We start from the raw sequence: 12,425 nt of genomic DNA on the forward strand, positions 1-12,425 counted from the left end.
GTTTTAAAAAGTCTGCAGTTGAACAATTGTTTACATTTTAAAAGTTGGCATAAATTGAAGCACGTTTCATAAGCTTCATGTCATAAAACTTGCTCTAACAGCCTTTTGTTATAGTGGTTGTGCTTTAACTTGCTTGACATCAGAGTTTGATCTTGTTGATTGATATTGCATAATATATTAAATAACTAATAAATATAATATAAGATTGAAACATTCTATTTTTTTATTTGCCGTAACTTGTCAGATTAAACTAGTTTTAAAAAAAGGAATAATCAAACAAATATTTTAACTTAAGTTTTTTGGGCCTAGAAAACAAAACTTTGATTTAAAAACTAAAATGATAAAATGTTAATAACTTTGGGAATAATAGAATTACTGATTGTTAGATTTTCTTTTCATTACTAAAAACTTTAAAAAGATGATATAGGATAAAAGTCAGCATGTAAATGCATATTAAAGTATTTTTAAACATGACCCTAATATGAAGTCTAGTTGCTGTATATAGTGGTAGAACATGGATGAATTCCATGGTTACTGACGTTACATTTTCATAAATTTTTGTATTTTTAAACTCTTTTCATGGATAACTATTTAATATTTTTTGTAAATTACATGGGATGTTTTTCAATAGCCTAATATGTATTTAAGATAAAGGGATAAAACTTAATTGTTTTTATTTTGAATAAAAATATAAAATGTGACTTGAAATTACATAGGAAGGATATGGAGTAAAATATATTTTTATTATGAAAATGTTCTATTTTTATAAGAATAATTATTGTAAATTTATTTGATTTTTTGTAAATTTATTTTTAAAAAAACTTATAATTAATTGGAACCAATGAACGTGCACTTGAATTGACTTATAGAAAGTGACAAATATCAAAAAAGCTTTAAGCTCTTAAATTTCTATGTGACTGATGTTAAAATACAAACTATATAAAAATTTTATTAACTTTTTTTTTATTGTTACAAAGTATTATAAAACCATAATTTCAAATTTAAGTCTAAAATAGTCTCTACAAAACTAAGAGAGGTGGTAATAGAGGTGTGCTATTTAAAATTTATTATTTTTTTGTTATGTTTTTGTATCACTGAATTGCCCACATATATATTGTAGCATAAGAAATTTTGTTTTTTCTAAATGTTTTCAAAGGTTTATTTTTAAATTTCATGGAATCTTAAAAAAATTTTTTTTTTTATGTTTTAATTGATACTTTAGATTTAAATTAAAACATAGCAAAATATTGTAAGATCATTTTATTTTCTAATAAGGTAATGAAGATGAAATTGTACTTATTTTATGAAAGAAGGATAGATATTTAGTAAAAACTGACTGTCCTAAAGTCTCAATAAAAGTTGTAAAAAGAAAATATTAAGATTATGGTCCTGCTATTTTTTTTAAAGTTCCTCTTTGCAGTTTCCATCCCCAGTGCAGAGAATCAAAATTGTGATGGCATGTTTCTGGAATATTTCCCAGACCATTTTGCAGCTAATTGGCAAAAATGATTGCCATTAAAGCTCCATATTACTTTTAGTGCAGTACTGTTTAATTCGCTTTCTGAAATGATGTAGCGTCCAAGTTTGGCATGGTATAGCTGATTCTAATTCTTGAGTCATTAAATTCTACATTCAATCCAATATTGGAAAAATCAGAAGCTTTTTAATCAAAAGTTCCATAAATATGAGTACTGGTGTCAACTAACTTCAGGGAAATAGCAAAGTTGGTCAAACAGAAACTGGTAAATTCTGGTATTATCCACTTCCTGCTTTTGTCCATTTCTATAAGGAATAGACAATTAGTCAAATTTTCATTTTGTGATGTTACTAAGTTAACTGAACTTAAAGTAAAAACATGAATATTTTCTTTATAAAATCCAGTCTTTTGCTCTGCATATAAAAAAACCCGGTTCTGAAGCGTGCAAAGAGGTTTTCTTTTCCTCATAAATACACAAGGCTAAGCTCATTAGTTAATAGAACTGGTTGAACTTGCTTTCCTGCTTTTTAGTTATCTTTAATCATGTGGCCTATTATGAATAAAGTAAACATTAAAAAAGAATATATTATGAGACGCCGCCAAATTCACTTTATGTATTTGTTGTATAAAAGATTGTAGCAAGAGTGTTAAAAAAAAAATATTATGAGATGCCGCCAAATTCACTTTATGTAATTGTTGTATTAAAGATTGTAGCAAGAGTACTATCGAGTGTACTATCGAAAGTTGCTAAATGCAAAATCAAAGGCGCACGGAAAATTTGTTTGTAAAAGTAGTTCATATTATCAGCCAGCTCAAAAAATTTTTAAATATATAATTGTACAGTACATATATTTTATATTATTTATGGCATGTATTTGCTATGCAAAAATTTTACTTTGAATATGTAGAATAATATATATTTGTTTTCAGACTAAGAAAGTATTTTTATTTTACATAAGATAATTTAATTTTCTATTTCATGATAAAAATAATCGATTTCTTTGTAAGTTTAACTTATAATTGAAGGGAACAACAAAATTTAATGTACTAAGTTCAAAAAGTGTATTTCTTTCTGAGTTTTCCTTACTTTTTAAGTTAGTAGAAATAAAATAAAAAATTCCTTAACAGCCTTCTGAAAAAAAAGAAACATTTTACACCCCTAACATATTTAAATACTTTGGATTGAAATATAAATTATGTTGATATTGATTTCATTGACTTATTTTTTCTTTAGGCAAAAGTAAATCCAAATGGCGATGAGTTTCTTCAATTTGGAGCCAATGGAAAGTTGCCAAGGTTATGTGGCCAAAGATAATCAATAATTACCAAATTAGGTATGAAAATTATATTAATGTAAGAGCACTGTCTTTAAGTTGTTTTTAGAATTGCTCAGTTTTACAGTTCATAAATAGTTGTAAAAGACCTATCCACTTAGGTTTTATCTGGGTGCTCTTATTCTTAATTTTAGAATGTTTTCTTATATCTTTTCTTATACTAATGTTATATAGTTTCGGTTTTATGTTATATGGATAATGTTATATAGTTAATAGGCTAGTTTCTTTTGGATTCATTAAATGATTATTTAAAAATATAATAACTTATTATATTATTTAATTATACATAAAATTGCTTAACAAGTTCCTTCCAACAGGAGTTGAGACAGTTTCTTTTTCCTAACATTTTTCTTAGATAGGGTTATAAAGTTTTTAAGAAGCAGAATTAAAAAAGTTTAATTCTTTCCATTTTGTCTAATTTCTTCCATTTTTTTCAAGTTTTTTCCTAATCACTGGAACTGGAAAAAATCAGGGGTGATTCTATTCAGAGTTTTTCCTGTCATAACATCAGGTCTAAAAACTAGGAGCAGGGCGTGATTTTTTCACGGAATTCCACATATGTCAAGACCATTAGTTCTCAGACTTTCGTTAATCAAACTTATTATCTGTCAAAAGTTTTATGGAGATCTGCATTCTAAAATTTAAATTTTCAATCTTTTACTAAGTCCCATTAATGAGATGTTTACATGCACATAATTCTTCCGTTAATTGGTGGAAATTTGCCAACTTGAATCTTTTAGTTAAGTAGATTTTTTGTTATTTTAAATATTTGGAACTGCAATGGAATCCTCTAAATCACGATTATGTTCGCATCTATTTTCATATTTGCCTAATGTAAAAGTTGCATGTGATGATACATATTCACATAATTTAAAAATCTTACATTGTCATTCGTATTCACGTGATTTAAAAATCCAGTATTGCTATTTGTGGTTACTATTTTTTAAAATTAACATCGCGATTTGTCTTTACACATTTGTGATATCTAATCTTTGATTTTTTAAAAATTTATAAGTGATTCAAAAGCTACGGATTGCGATTTGTATTAATGCGATCTAAAAATAGTGAAGCGATTTTATGTTCGCATCAATTTTCCTATTTACCTGATTTAAAAGTTACTTATGGTGATACATACATGCTCGCATGATTTAAAAATATTACATTGTCATTCGCATTCGTGTGATTAAAAAATCCAATATTGCAATTTGTGGTTACTAGTTTATAAAATCAACATCATGATTTGTATTCACACATTTGTGATATCAACCATTGAATTTTTATTTTATTTATAAGTGCTTTAAAAGCTACGGATTGTGATTCGTAATGTGATCTAAATATTGTTAATCAAGATTTGTATTCATTATAGAAATCTAATATCACAATTTGTCTCTTCACATTTTTTAAAATCCAACATTGCAATTCTTATTAACAAGATTTTAAAATGCAATATCACGATTCTTGTAAAAACTAAGTTTTTCTTAAATTTGTTACTCTGAAGATGGGTATATAAATTGATATTTTGATATCTAGTTTTTGTGCACATTAAATATTAAGGTTTTTTGCTTTGTATCACTATCACATCAGCTAAATACCTGTGTCAATTTTTTTTGCCTAAAACTATATTTCTTTTAGCCTAAAGTTATTTTCATTGATTTTATATATGAGTGCAATAATTTAATATGGTGTTTACAGCTTTTCTTAATATCTTCTCTCTTAATATTGTAATAAATCTTTATGCATTGCTAAGTTCATGCATACAGTTAAATAAATAATATAGTAGTTTTTTAATAATGCCACATTAAAAAATATGTAATTTTCAGGTGTTTTCTTTTCACATGTACTTGCATTCATGGATGCTGCAAATGGAGCAGCAGTGATGACTTTTTCATCACATTGGGTTTTAGGTGAGTTGAGTAATTTTTCTCAGTCTTCTTAGGGCTGATAAAAAATGTGACTAAAACCACTGCTTTTCATAAGTAACACTCTAGTAAACTTTTATTATGAAAAAAAAAAGTTGTGCAATTTCTGAACCAATCGCAGCATGTTTATTGTAAAAAAATAAAAAAAACCTCTATTATTTTTGAGTAATTTAACTACTGTATACTTAGATAATTTATTTGAAATGAATACATTAAATTAAGTATTTAATTATTTTTATTAATCAGGCTGAAAATTTAGTATGAATTATTTTTATTAATTATCAGGCTGAAAATTTAGTATTTTGTCACATAAAAGGCTTAATATTTTTTAATTATAAATGAACAAAACTCAATTTCATTGTTTCAGCTTTATTATTTAAAATGACTATTTGATAGTTAAAAAGTAACAAATGTTAGATTTAATTATAATAGAATAGGCATTCAGATAAATAAGTTAAATAATATAGCCTAAAATTCTCCTTTGAGTGGCATAAATGTGCTACTTTTGTAGAACATATTTAATGCAATTATAGATGTAATAACCATAGATTGCTACTTTTCTTGTTGATATTCTTTCCACTTGATATAAATTATACATCAGTATCAAATTGTTCAATCTATATTTTATGATTTTCAATCATTTCCTTGCATTTAATTTATTTAAAATCTTAATAGCTTTATTAAAGTGATTTTTAAAATAATTCTTATTTTGCAGGGAATAAAATAAATCTTCCCTTGGATTGTCCTGGAATCTGTGATGATCACTTACATACTTTATTACTCTCAAATTTAGAGGCAACATGAAAACAAATTATGCTACCTGCCATGTTCAAACTCTTTAGATGTGTGATTAGGTTACATATACTTTTTTATCATTAAAAATATGTATGTATTTTTGAAACCAGGCACAGGTGTAAAACTGTGTTGAATAGAGGAGGTGCCAGAGTGAAATTGTGAATTGGAGATATGGCAAGAAAATCTGAAACCCAGCGCAGTTTCAATATAGCTGTTGTTGGATTATCTGGTACAGAAAAAGAGAAAGGAAGCACAGGAGTTGGAAAATCTTGTCTATGCAATAGATTTATCCGTTCTTTAGCAGATGATTACTATACTGATCATATATCAGTTTTAAGTCAGACAGATTTTAGTGGCAGGGTTGTTAATAATGACCATTTTCTGTATTGGGGAGAAGTATCAAAACTTTCTGAAGAAGGAATTGATTTTAACTTTCATGTTATTGAACAGACTGAATTCATTGATGATTCTTCATTCCAACCATTTAAAAGTGGTAAAACAGATCCTTATTACAAGAGATGTTCTGCAACAAAATTAACGTCAGCTGAAAAGCTTATGTATATCTGTAAAAATCAATTAGGTATGTATCATATATTTTTTTCTAAAGAATTCGGAAATACACATCCTAAGTGTTAAAAAGGTGCACTAACGTAAAATTTATAGAAATTTTTATCTAATGAGTAGAATATGCATATTCAAATGCATTTTCTAAAAGTTTAAGTTGAAACTTAAAAAAAAAAAAAAAAAGATAATAAAATAAAGCTAGAGCAAGGTTTTCATTCATACTCATGATCTGTAACTTCAATTTCAATTAGATTTTTTAAAAATTTTATATCTTGTCAAACAATAAAACTGTATAAATGTAGCTACTTGCACTTCTGCAGGTTTCTTTTCCTTTCCGTACAAAGTAACAAATATCATACATTTAATTGCATTTCTTTCTGTTCTTGGAAAAGTTTCTGCCAAAATTAAAAGATGTTTGGTTTTTTAGCCCTTCTATCATTTATTTTCTAGTATCCAAAAAATCTGAACCAAAGCTTTTTCAGCATTTACTTTTCTGCATCCAGACATTGTGGCTATGTCAACTACGCCAGGTAATTTATGTACGATCCTGTTATAAATTAATTCAAGCCATTTCAGATGAAAATATATTATATATATATATTGTATGAAAACCATCTTCCAATTATGTCATTTTCAGTTCATTCAACCATGATCACAGTTACAGTTAATATATAGTGATATTCAATTAAACACAGTTACTTTAATGTATCGTAAATTACGGTTAATATATGACACAAGCATGTAAAATTCGGTTTTGTGCCTTTTTTGGGATAACTGCATACTTTTTTATTAGTTTGATCACTAAGAAATTCTTTTTATTTTTAGGTATTGAAAAAGAATATGAGCAAAAGTTATTACCTGATGGAAAAATTAATGTTGACGGTTTTGTATGTGTATTTGATGTTAGTGAAGTGCAAGGAAGAAGTATAGAAAAACAAGTGGAATTCACTGCTTTAATATTAAATAATCTGATGAAAACAAAGAAGCCTATAGTTCTTGCTACAACAAAAAATGATGAAGCGAAAGAAATGTATGTAAAAGAAGCAGAACGTTTAGTGAGTAGGAAGGAATTCAAAAATAATATTCCTATTGTGGAAACATCGTCTCATGAGAATGTTAATGTCGATTTAACTTTTATAATCACTGCACAAATGATTGATCGAACTAAAGGGAAAGCAAAACTAGTTCCTTTCTTTGATTCTGCTAGATCGAGGAAAGAAGTGCTAGATTTTTGTACTGAATCATACCAATCTTTAATACGTGCACAAGTCACTGACTACAGAGCACTATGGAGCTCAGTAAGCAAAAAGTTTGCACAAAACCAAGACTTTATTCATTATTGTGAATTATTCGGCCATGATGCAGCCCAAAAAATGTTTAGGAGACATGTAAAAAAATTAAAAGAAGAATATATTGGTAGGAAAATGCAAATGTACATTAGAATATTGCCTGAAGTCTTTGGGGAATTGTTGCCTGATCTTGCTAGTATTGGAGATGGGTAAGTAAATTTCAGTTTTTACTAGAAAATTAGTAAAATGTTAGTTATTTTTTTGATATAAAAGATTTGATTTAAAATAAAAATTACAGATATCCTCTTTTTCTCTACAATATTATGTTAGTTAAGTACAATGCTTCAGCAATTCTGGTAAACAAAACATCCTTTCATATAAACAAGAATCAAGTTTGTTTTTAAAACAATGTTATGTCGTGTGTTGTAACTATAACATATTAAGAGTGACTGAAGCAATGCTAAGTAATGTAATAACTGCCAGAAAAGCGATCAGAAATCAATTTGAATTTATGATGGAATCATCATGAACCAAGCTTGTAAAAAATGATTATTTAAATACGAAATTCCCTAGCCATAATATAATATTAATATTTAAATACGAAATTTCCTAGCCATAATATAATATTAATATTTAAATACGAAATTCCCTAGCCATAATATAATATTAATTACATCAGAATTTGTAAAAAACCCATGAAAAAATAGTTAAGAAATGACAAACAGCTGCCGAAAGAATGTTCCATGAACAATGTGGATTACAATAAAGTAAGATTAGAGCATATCAGAAAGTGATGATTTGAAATTTGAAGGACACATTTGTCATAATGATATGTAAAGAATATTTGAATGCCCTGAAAATTATCATTAGATGACATCAATTATGATGAAATCTTTACAAATTGAACATATAGAAAAAGTGATAGCTCCATCTCAAACATCGTAATAAATCTTTAAGTATCAGAACATTTTAAATAATCATGTATAAAGGGCTGAAAAAGGATAAAATAACTGCCAAAAAAACAATTGTTGTCTGGAGAGTTTGTACTGATGCAATGGTTATCTAGTAGTATAGAATTGACAAACTTTCTGAACATCCCAATATTCCACGATGTGTAATAACGATGGAATTCTCTTGAATTAAGAGTTGTTATAACATATTAAAAATATGGGAATTCAAGTAAGTGAAAGGAGCATGTAAAATAATAATTGCCGAAAAACATGTAAAAAAAAAACACAAATCTGTAGTTCCTACCTCATTATAACATCAAATTAAAAAGGTCAGAATTTGAAAAACCAAGTGAAAAGAGCTGAAAAATAATAAATTCCGAAAAAACTGCTATGCGATGATGTGAAGTTTCTAAGGAATTGTCACGAATCAAATGTATGAAATAGTAATTACTTAAATTCGAATTTTAAGTGTCATAGTAAATTCGTATTAAATAGATCAAAAATTTTTAAAAAAAAAACTTTGATTGGGGCCCAAAAAAAAATTTAGGAGGAGCTATCATGAAGCAAAGTGAATTGCGATGGAATTTTCACAAATTAAACACTTAAAAAATTAAATATGCAAAATCGAGATGGTAACAACATTGTATTAACAGGGTTTTCATCACTGAAAAAAAAAATGCTGGATAATTTCTCACATTTTCCCCAAAACAGAGTGAGATTTCTTAAAATTACGTGAGATTTCTAAAAATTAATATAGAGAACGCAAATAGGCTTTGAAAAGAATTCTTTAATTATTATATAATTAATATCTTAATAATATAATCACTTTTAATATCTTCTATTTTTTAATGCATGAAATATTTTCGCCTTATGAAAATTAAATATTCTGTGTGTACTTTTTCATCTAATTTGAAATAAAAATTATTTAAGGATACACCAAACTATTAAAGATAAGTTATATTTAAAGTGAAAGCATGCTATATTAATTACATCTACATTTACCCAATCAGCTCTTCAATTTTTTCAAATTACTCCTTTTTGGAAATGTGAAATTAGTACAAAATTTAATAATAATTTAATTGATAGGCTTGATTCCATGTGATATTTAAACAGCCATGAGTGATTTTTCGGTTCCGACTTCGTGAATTAGGCTTCTAAAAGAATTCTTCATTCCACTTTCGGCAAAGTTTGTAGAACGTGTAAATAATGCTATTTCTTTCATTTTCACCCATTTTGTTTAAGATTTAACTCTTTATTTTTTCATTTTGCTGAATTATGCCTGTATTTGTGTCGTTTTATTTGTCTCTATCAGTATTTGTTTAGTTTTGTTTGTCTCTATCTGTGTTTGTTTTGTTCCATCTCTATCAGCATTTGCTTCATTTTTATTTTTACATTTCAATGCGAACAATATTTTCTTAGGTTTTTCTCTATCTTATATTCACGTATAAAGTAATGAACTTAAATGTATTAGCATCTCAATTTCATGTGTTCTGAAAGGGGTCCCCTGGTTAAGAGGGGATGTTTCGTTTGGACCAGTTCTGAACAAGACAGACGACAAGAGAAGGAGATATGTGGAATAGAGGTTGAAAAATAGTACATTTAAAAAAATTTATTCCAAAACTGCACAATAGTGGAGCATTTTCAAATTGGTTTATAGACTGTGCGGATTTCTCGCGTTAACAATTATGTAATGTGAGAAGATGAAAAAAAATTTGAATGTTTCTCACGCTGTAATGAAAACAGATTAAAAATATCAGAATTTAAAAACCCATGTTCAAAGGCCATAAAAAGGATAAGTAACTTCCAAAAATAACTATAATCAAATAATGTGAAACTATGATGGAATAGTCACAAACACTGTGGCAGAATCATGGCGATTTTGTTGCAGAACATTACAGAGTTCCTGCTAAAATATTTTTTATTTGGGATGAAAAGAAGTTTGGATTTTTTATCTGCAGAATTTTTCTAAATATTTTTTTTCTGCGGAACTCCCCCCCCCCTTTCTGCAGAAATATATTAAAAATACCTTTCTTTGCATATTGGAGGTGGAAAAAAATGCTTGTGATTTTTTTTTCCTACTTTCTTTTGAGAATAAAAAAATTCCGCAATGATTGGCTTTAGCTAGAATTTCCGATTGACATTATAAAAAGTATTTTCCAAATAGCAAAAATTTAAGAAAGATTAACTAAACAAATATTTTTTAGAACAGGAGAATATTGCCAATAGTATTAGAACATGTATTCTTTTATGTTTGGATTTAAAAAATTTGTTTTTATATTTATAATTAAAAAAGTACTGTTCCGTTCTATACATGAAGGTTTTTTTGCAAACAGAAAGTGCTTCTTTTACTTAAAATTAGTAACATATTTGCTACTATTAAAAATGTCTCTGAGAAAGGTATTAGTGCTAGGGAGAATTGTCACAGAAAGCTTGAAAAAATTCTGCCTCAGGGGTCACAAATGAAGTGGTTGGAAAAAGTGACAGCTTAAGTTTGAAATGCACATGTTGCTATAATGTTTTAAATATGGAAACTGCAAACAGTTCACAAGGAAACAATTAGTCACGGTCAAAACACAATTAATTACTGCCGAAAAGCACTCAGGAAATCACATAGATTTACAAAAAAATTGCTTCGAATTGACTTTTTTCTAAATAGCTGGCAGGTGTGCACAATACACACGAACATGTGAACTTTATTCACAGAAAACTTGAAATTCTCACTGAAAATTTTTTACTCGTGTATTAAAAAAGAAAATGTCAATGTCAAAATCTTATTCGACCTTCCATCAAAACTGAATGGAAAGCAAGGTTTTTTTTAAATAAAAATATTTATTGAATGTTTGCAATAAAATGTTGACTTAGGGATTAGATTTACAAAAAAAAAAAAAAAAAAAAAAAAAAAAAAAAAAAAAAAAATTCCTCAGTATAAGGTAAAACAAAGTGAGTCAATAACTAGTTTTTTATTGTCAAAAGACTGCTAGTTTTAAGCAAAATATTTGCTGATATGTATCAAGCAAATATGAGCAGATATTTCAATCAATATAAAGTTTTAAAAAACTTGAAAAAATTAGTAATTTTTGAGCAAATTTTATCAAAATTAGGTTGACCAAAAAGTTGAAATCAGTAACAAGAGTCTATGAATTGCTTGCAGAAAGTTTTTTAATTGAAATTTTGTATGCACAGAAAGTTTTTCATTTTATCTAAGTCAGTATGTCTAGGCAAATAATCAGGTTCAAAGGGAATGTAGGGTGAAAAGTTTTCATTAAAGGGACAAACAGGATGACTCGCCACACAAACCCCTCCCTGAATGAACTGTGGCTTCAGATCGATGGTTGCCAGCAGATATGTATAATATACACACCATTCGCAGAAAATTTGTCACTATAGTGGAATTTTTGTTTTACAATTACCGAAAAGGAAGATCAAAATTATTTTATCCTTAGATTAGATAAGACTTAGAGGTTAGGCAGCTCCGATCAGCAAGGCACATCAATAAGAGGTCTACTGTACCCTAGCAGAAACAAAGTTCTGCAAACACCTGACAAGAATTTTCCTCAATTCCCAGGCCTTAACGCAATGTTCTCCCTGATGCTCAAATCTTTGAGCAGAAAAGACTTCACAATCACAAAGAATATGTTGAGCAGTCACTTCCTCCAGTTGACAACCATGACAAAGAGGATCTATACAATGCCCATAATGTAGAGGTGTTTCCTGAGGGTACAGTGACTAGTGAGAAGACCAATGATTTTCCTCAAGCCCATTCCTGTTCAATTTGAGAAGCTCTTTTTAATGCACACCGGGGCAATAACGATTTAACTCCTTAACTTGTCTTTGACCGTTTGAGTTGTGCCACTGCTCACATGCTATCTTGCAATAAACAGAGGCCCTGAAGGATGTCGGAGAGAGATTCTTAAAGCTGGTTCATGGCCACAGAAAATTGCACTGGAGCCGGCCATTGCTAATTCATTTACCAGCTCATTTCCAGGAACACCCATGTGCCCAGGCACCCAATGTAGGTATACCTTGTTACGGAAAGAAAAATCATAAAGAACTGAAAAGCACTCCCACACTAAATAATTGAATTTACACCTTGAGAG

General features: G+C 28.2%; 2 protein-coding genes across 40 annotated transcripts in view; one reads left to right on the top strand and one right to left on the bottom strand.

Annotated features, from left to right (window-relative positions):
- Positions 1–12,425, bottom strand: part of LOC107452630 (uncharacterized) — a 479,485-nt gene that overhangs the window by 54,359 nt on the left and 412,701 nt on the right. The window lies entirely within an intron of this gene.
- The window catches only part of LOC107452604 (Rho GTPase-activating protein 190), a 125,367-nt gene that overhangs the window by 1,737 nt on the left and 111,205 nt on the right, over positions 1–12,425 (top strand). For all 38 annotated transcript variants that reach the window (XM_016069116.3, XM_016069124.3, XM_016069128.3 and 35 more), the window contains exons 2-5: positions 2,712–2,811; positions 4,632–4,715; positions 5,446–6,105; positions 6,915–7,587. In XM_016069116.3, the coding sequence (XP_015924602.1) occupies positions 5,697–6,105; positions 6,915–7,587 (1,082 nt within the window). In that variant the 5' untranslated portion in view covers positions 2,712–2,811; positions 4,632–4,715; positions 5,446–5,696. The remainder of the gene's footprint in view (positions 1–2,711; positions 2,812–4,631; positions 4,716–5,445; positions 6,106–6,914; positions 7,588–12,425) is intronic.

Source organism: Parasteatoda tepidariorum, chromosome X1, assembly GCF_043381705.1.
Source record: "Parasteatoda tepidariorum isolate YZ-2023 chromosome X1, CAS_Ptep_4.0, whole genome shotgun sequence".
Taxonomy (NCBI): Eukaryota; Metazoa; Arthropoda; class Arachnida; order Araneae; family Theridiidae; genus Parasteatoda; species Parasteatoda tepidariorum.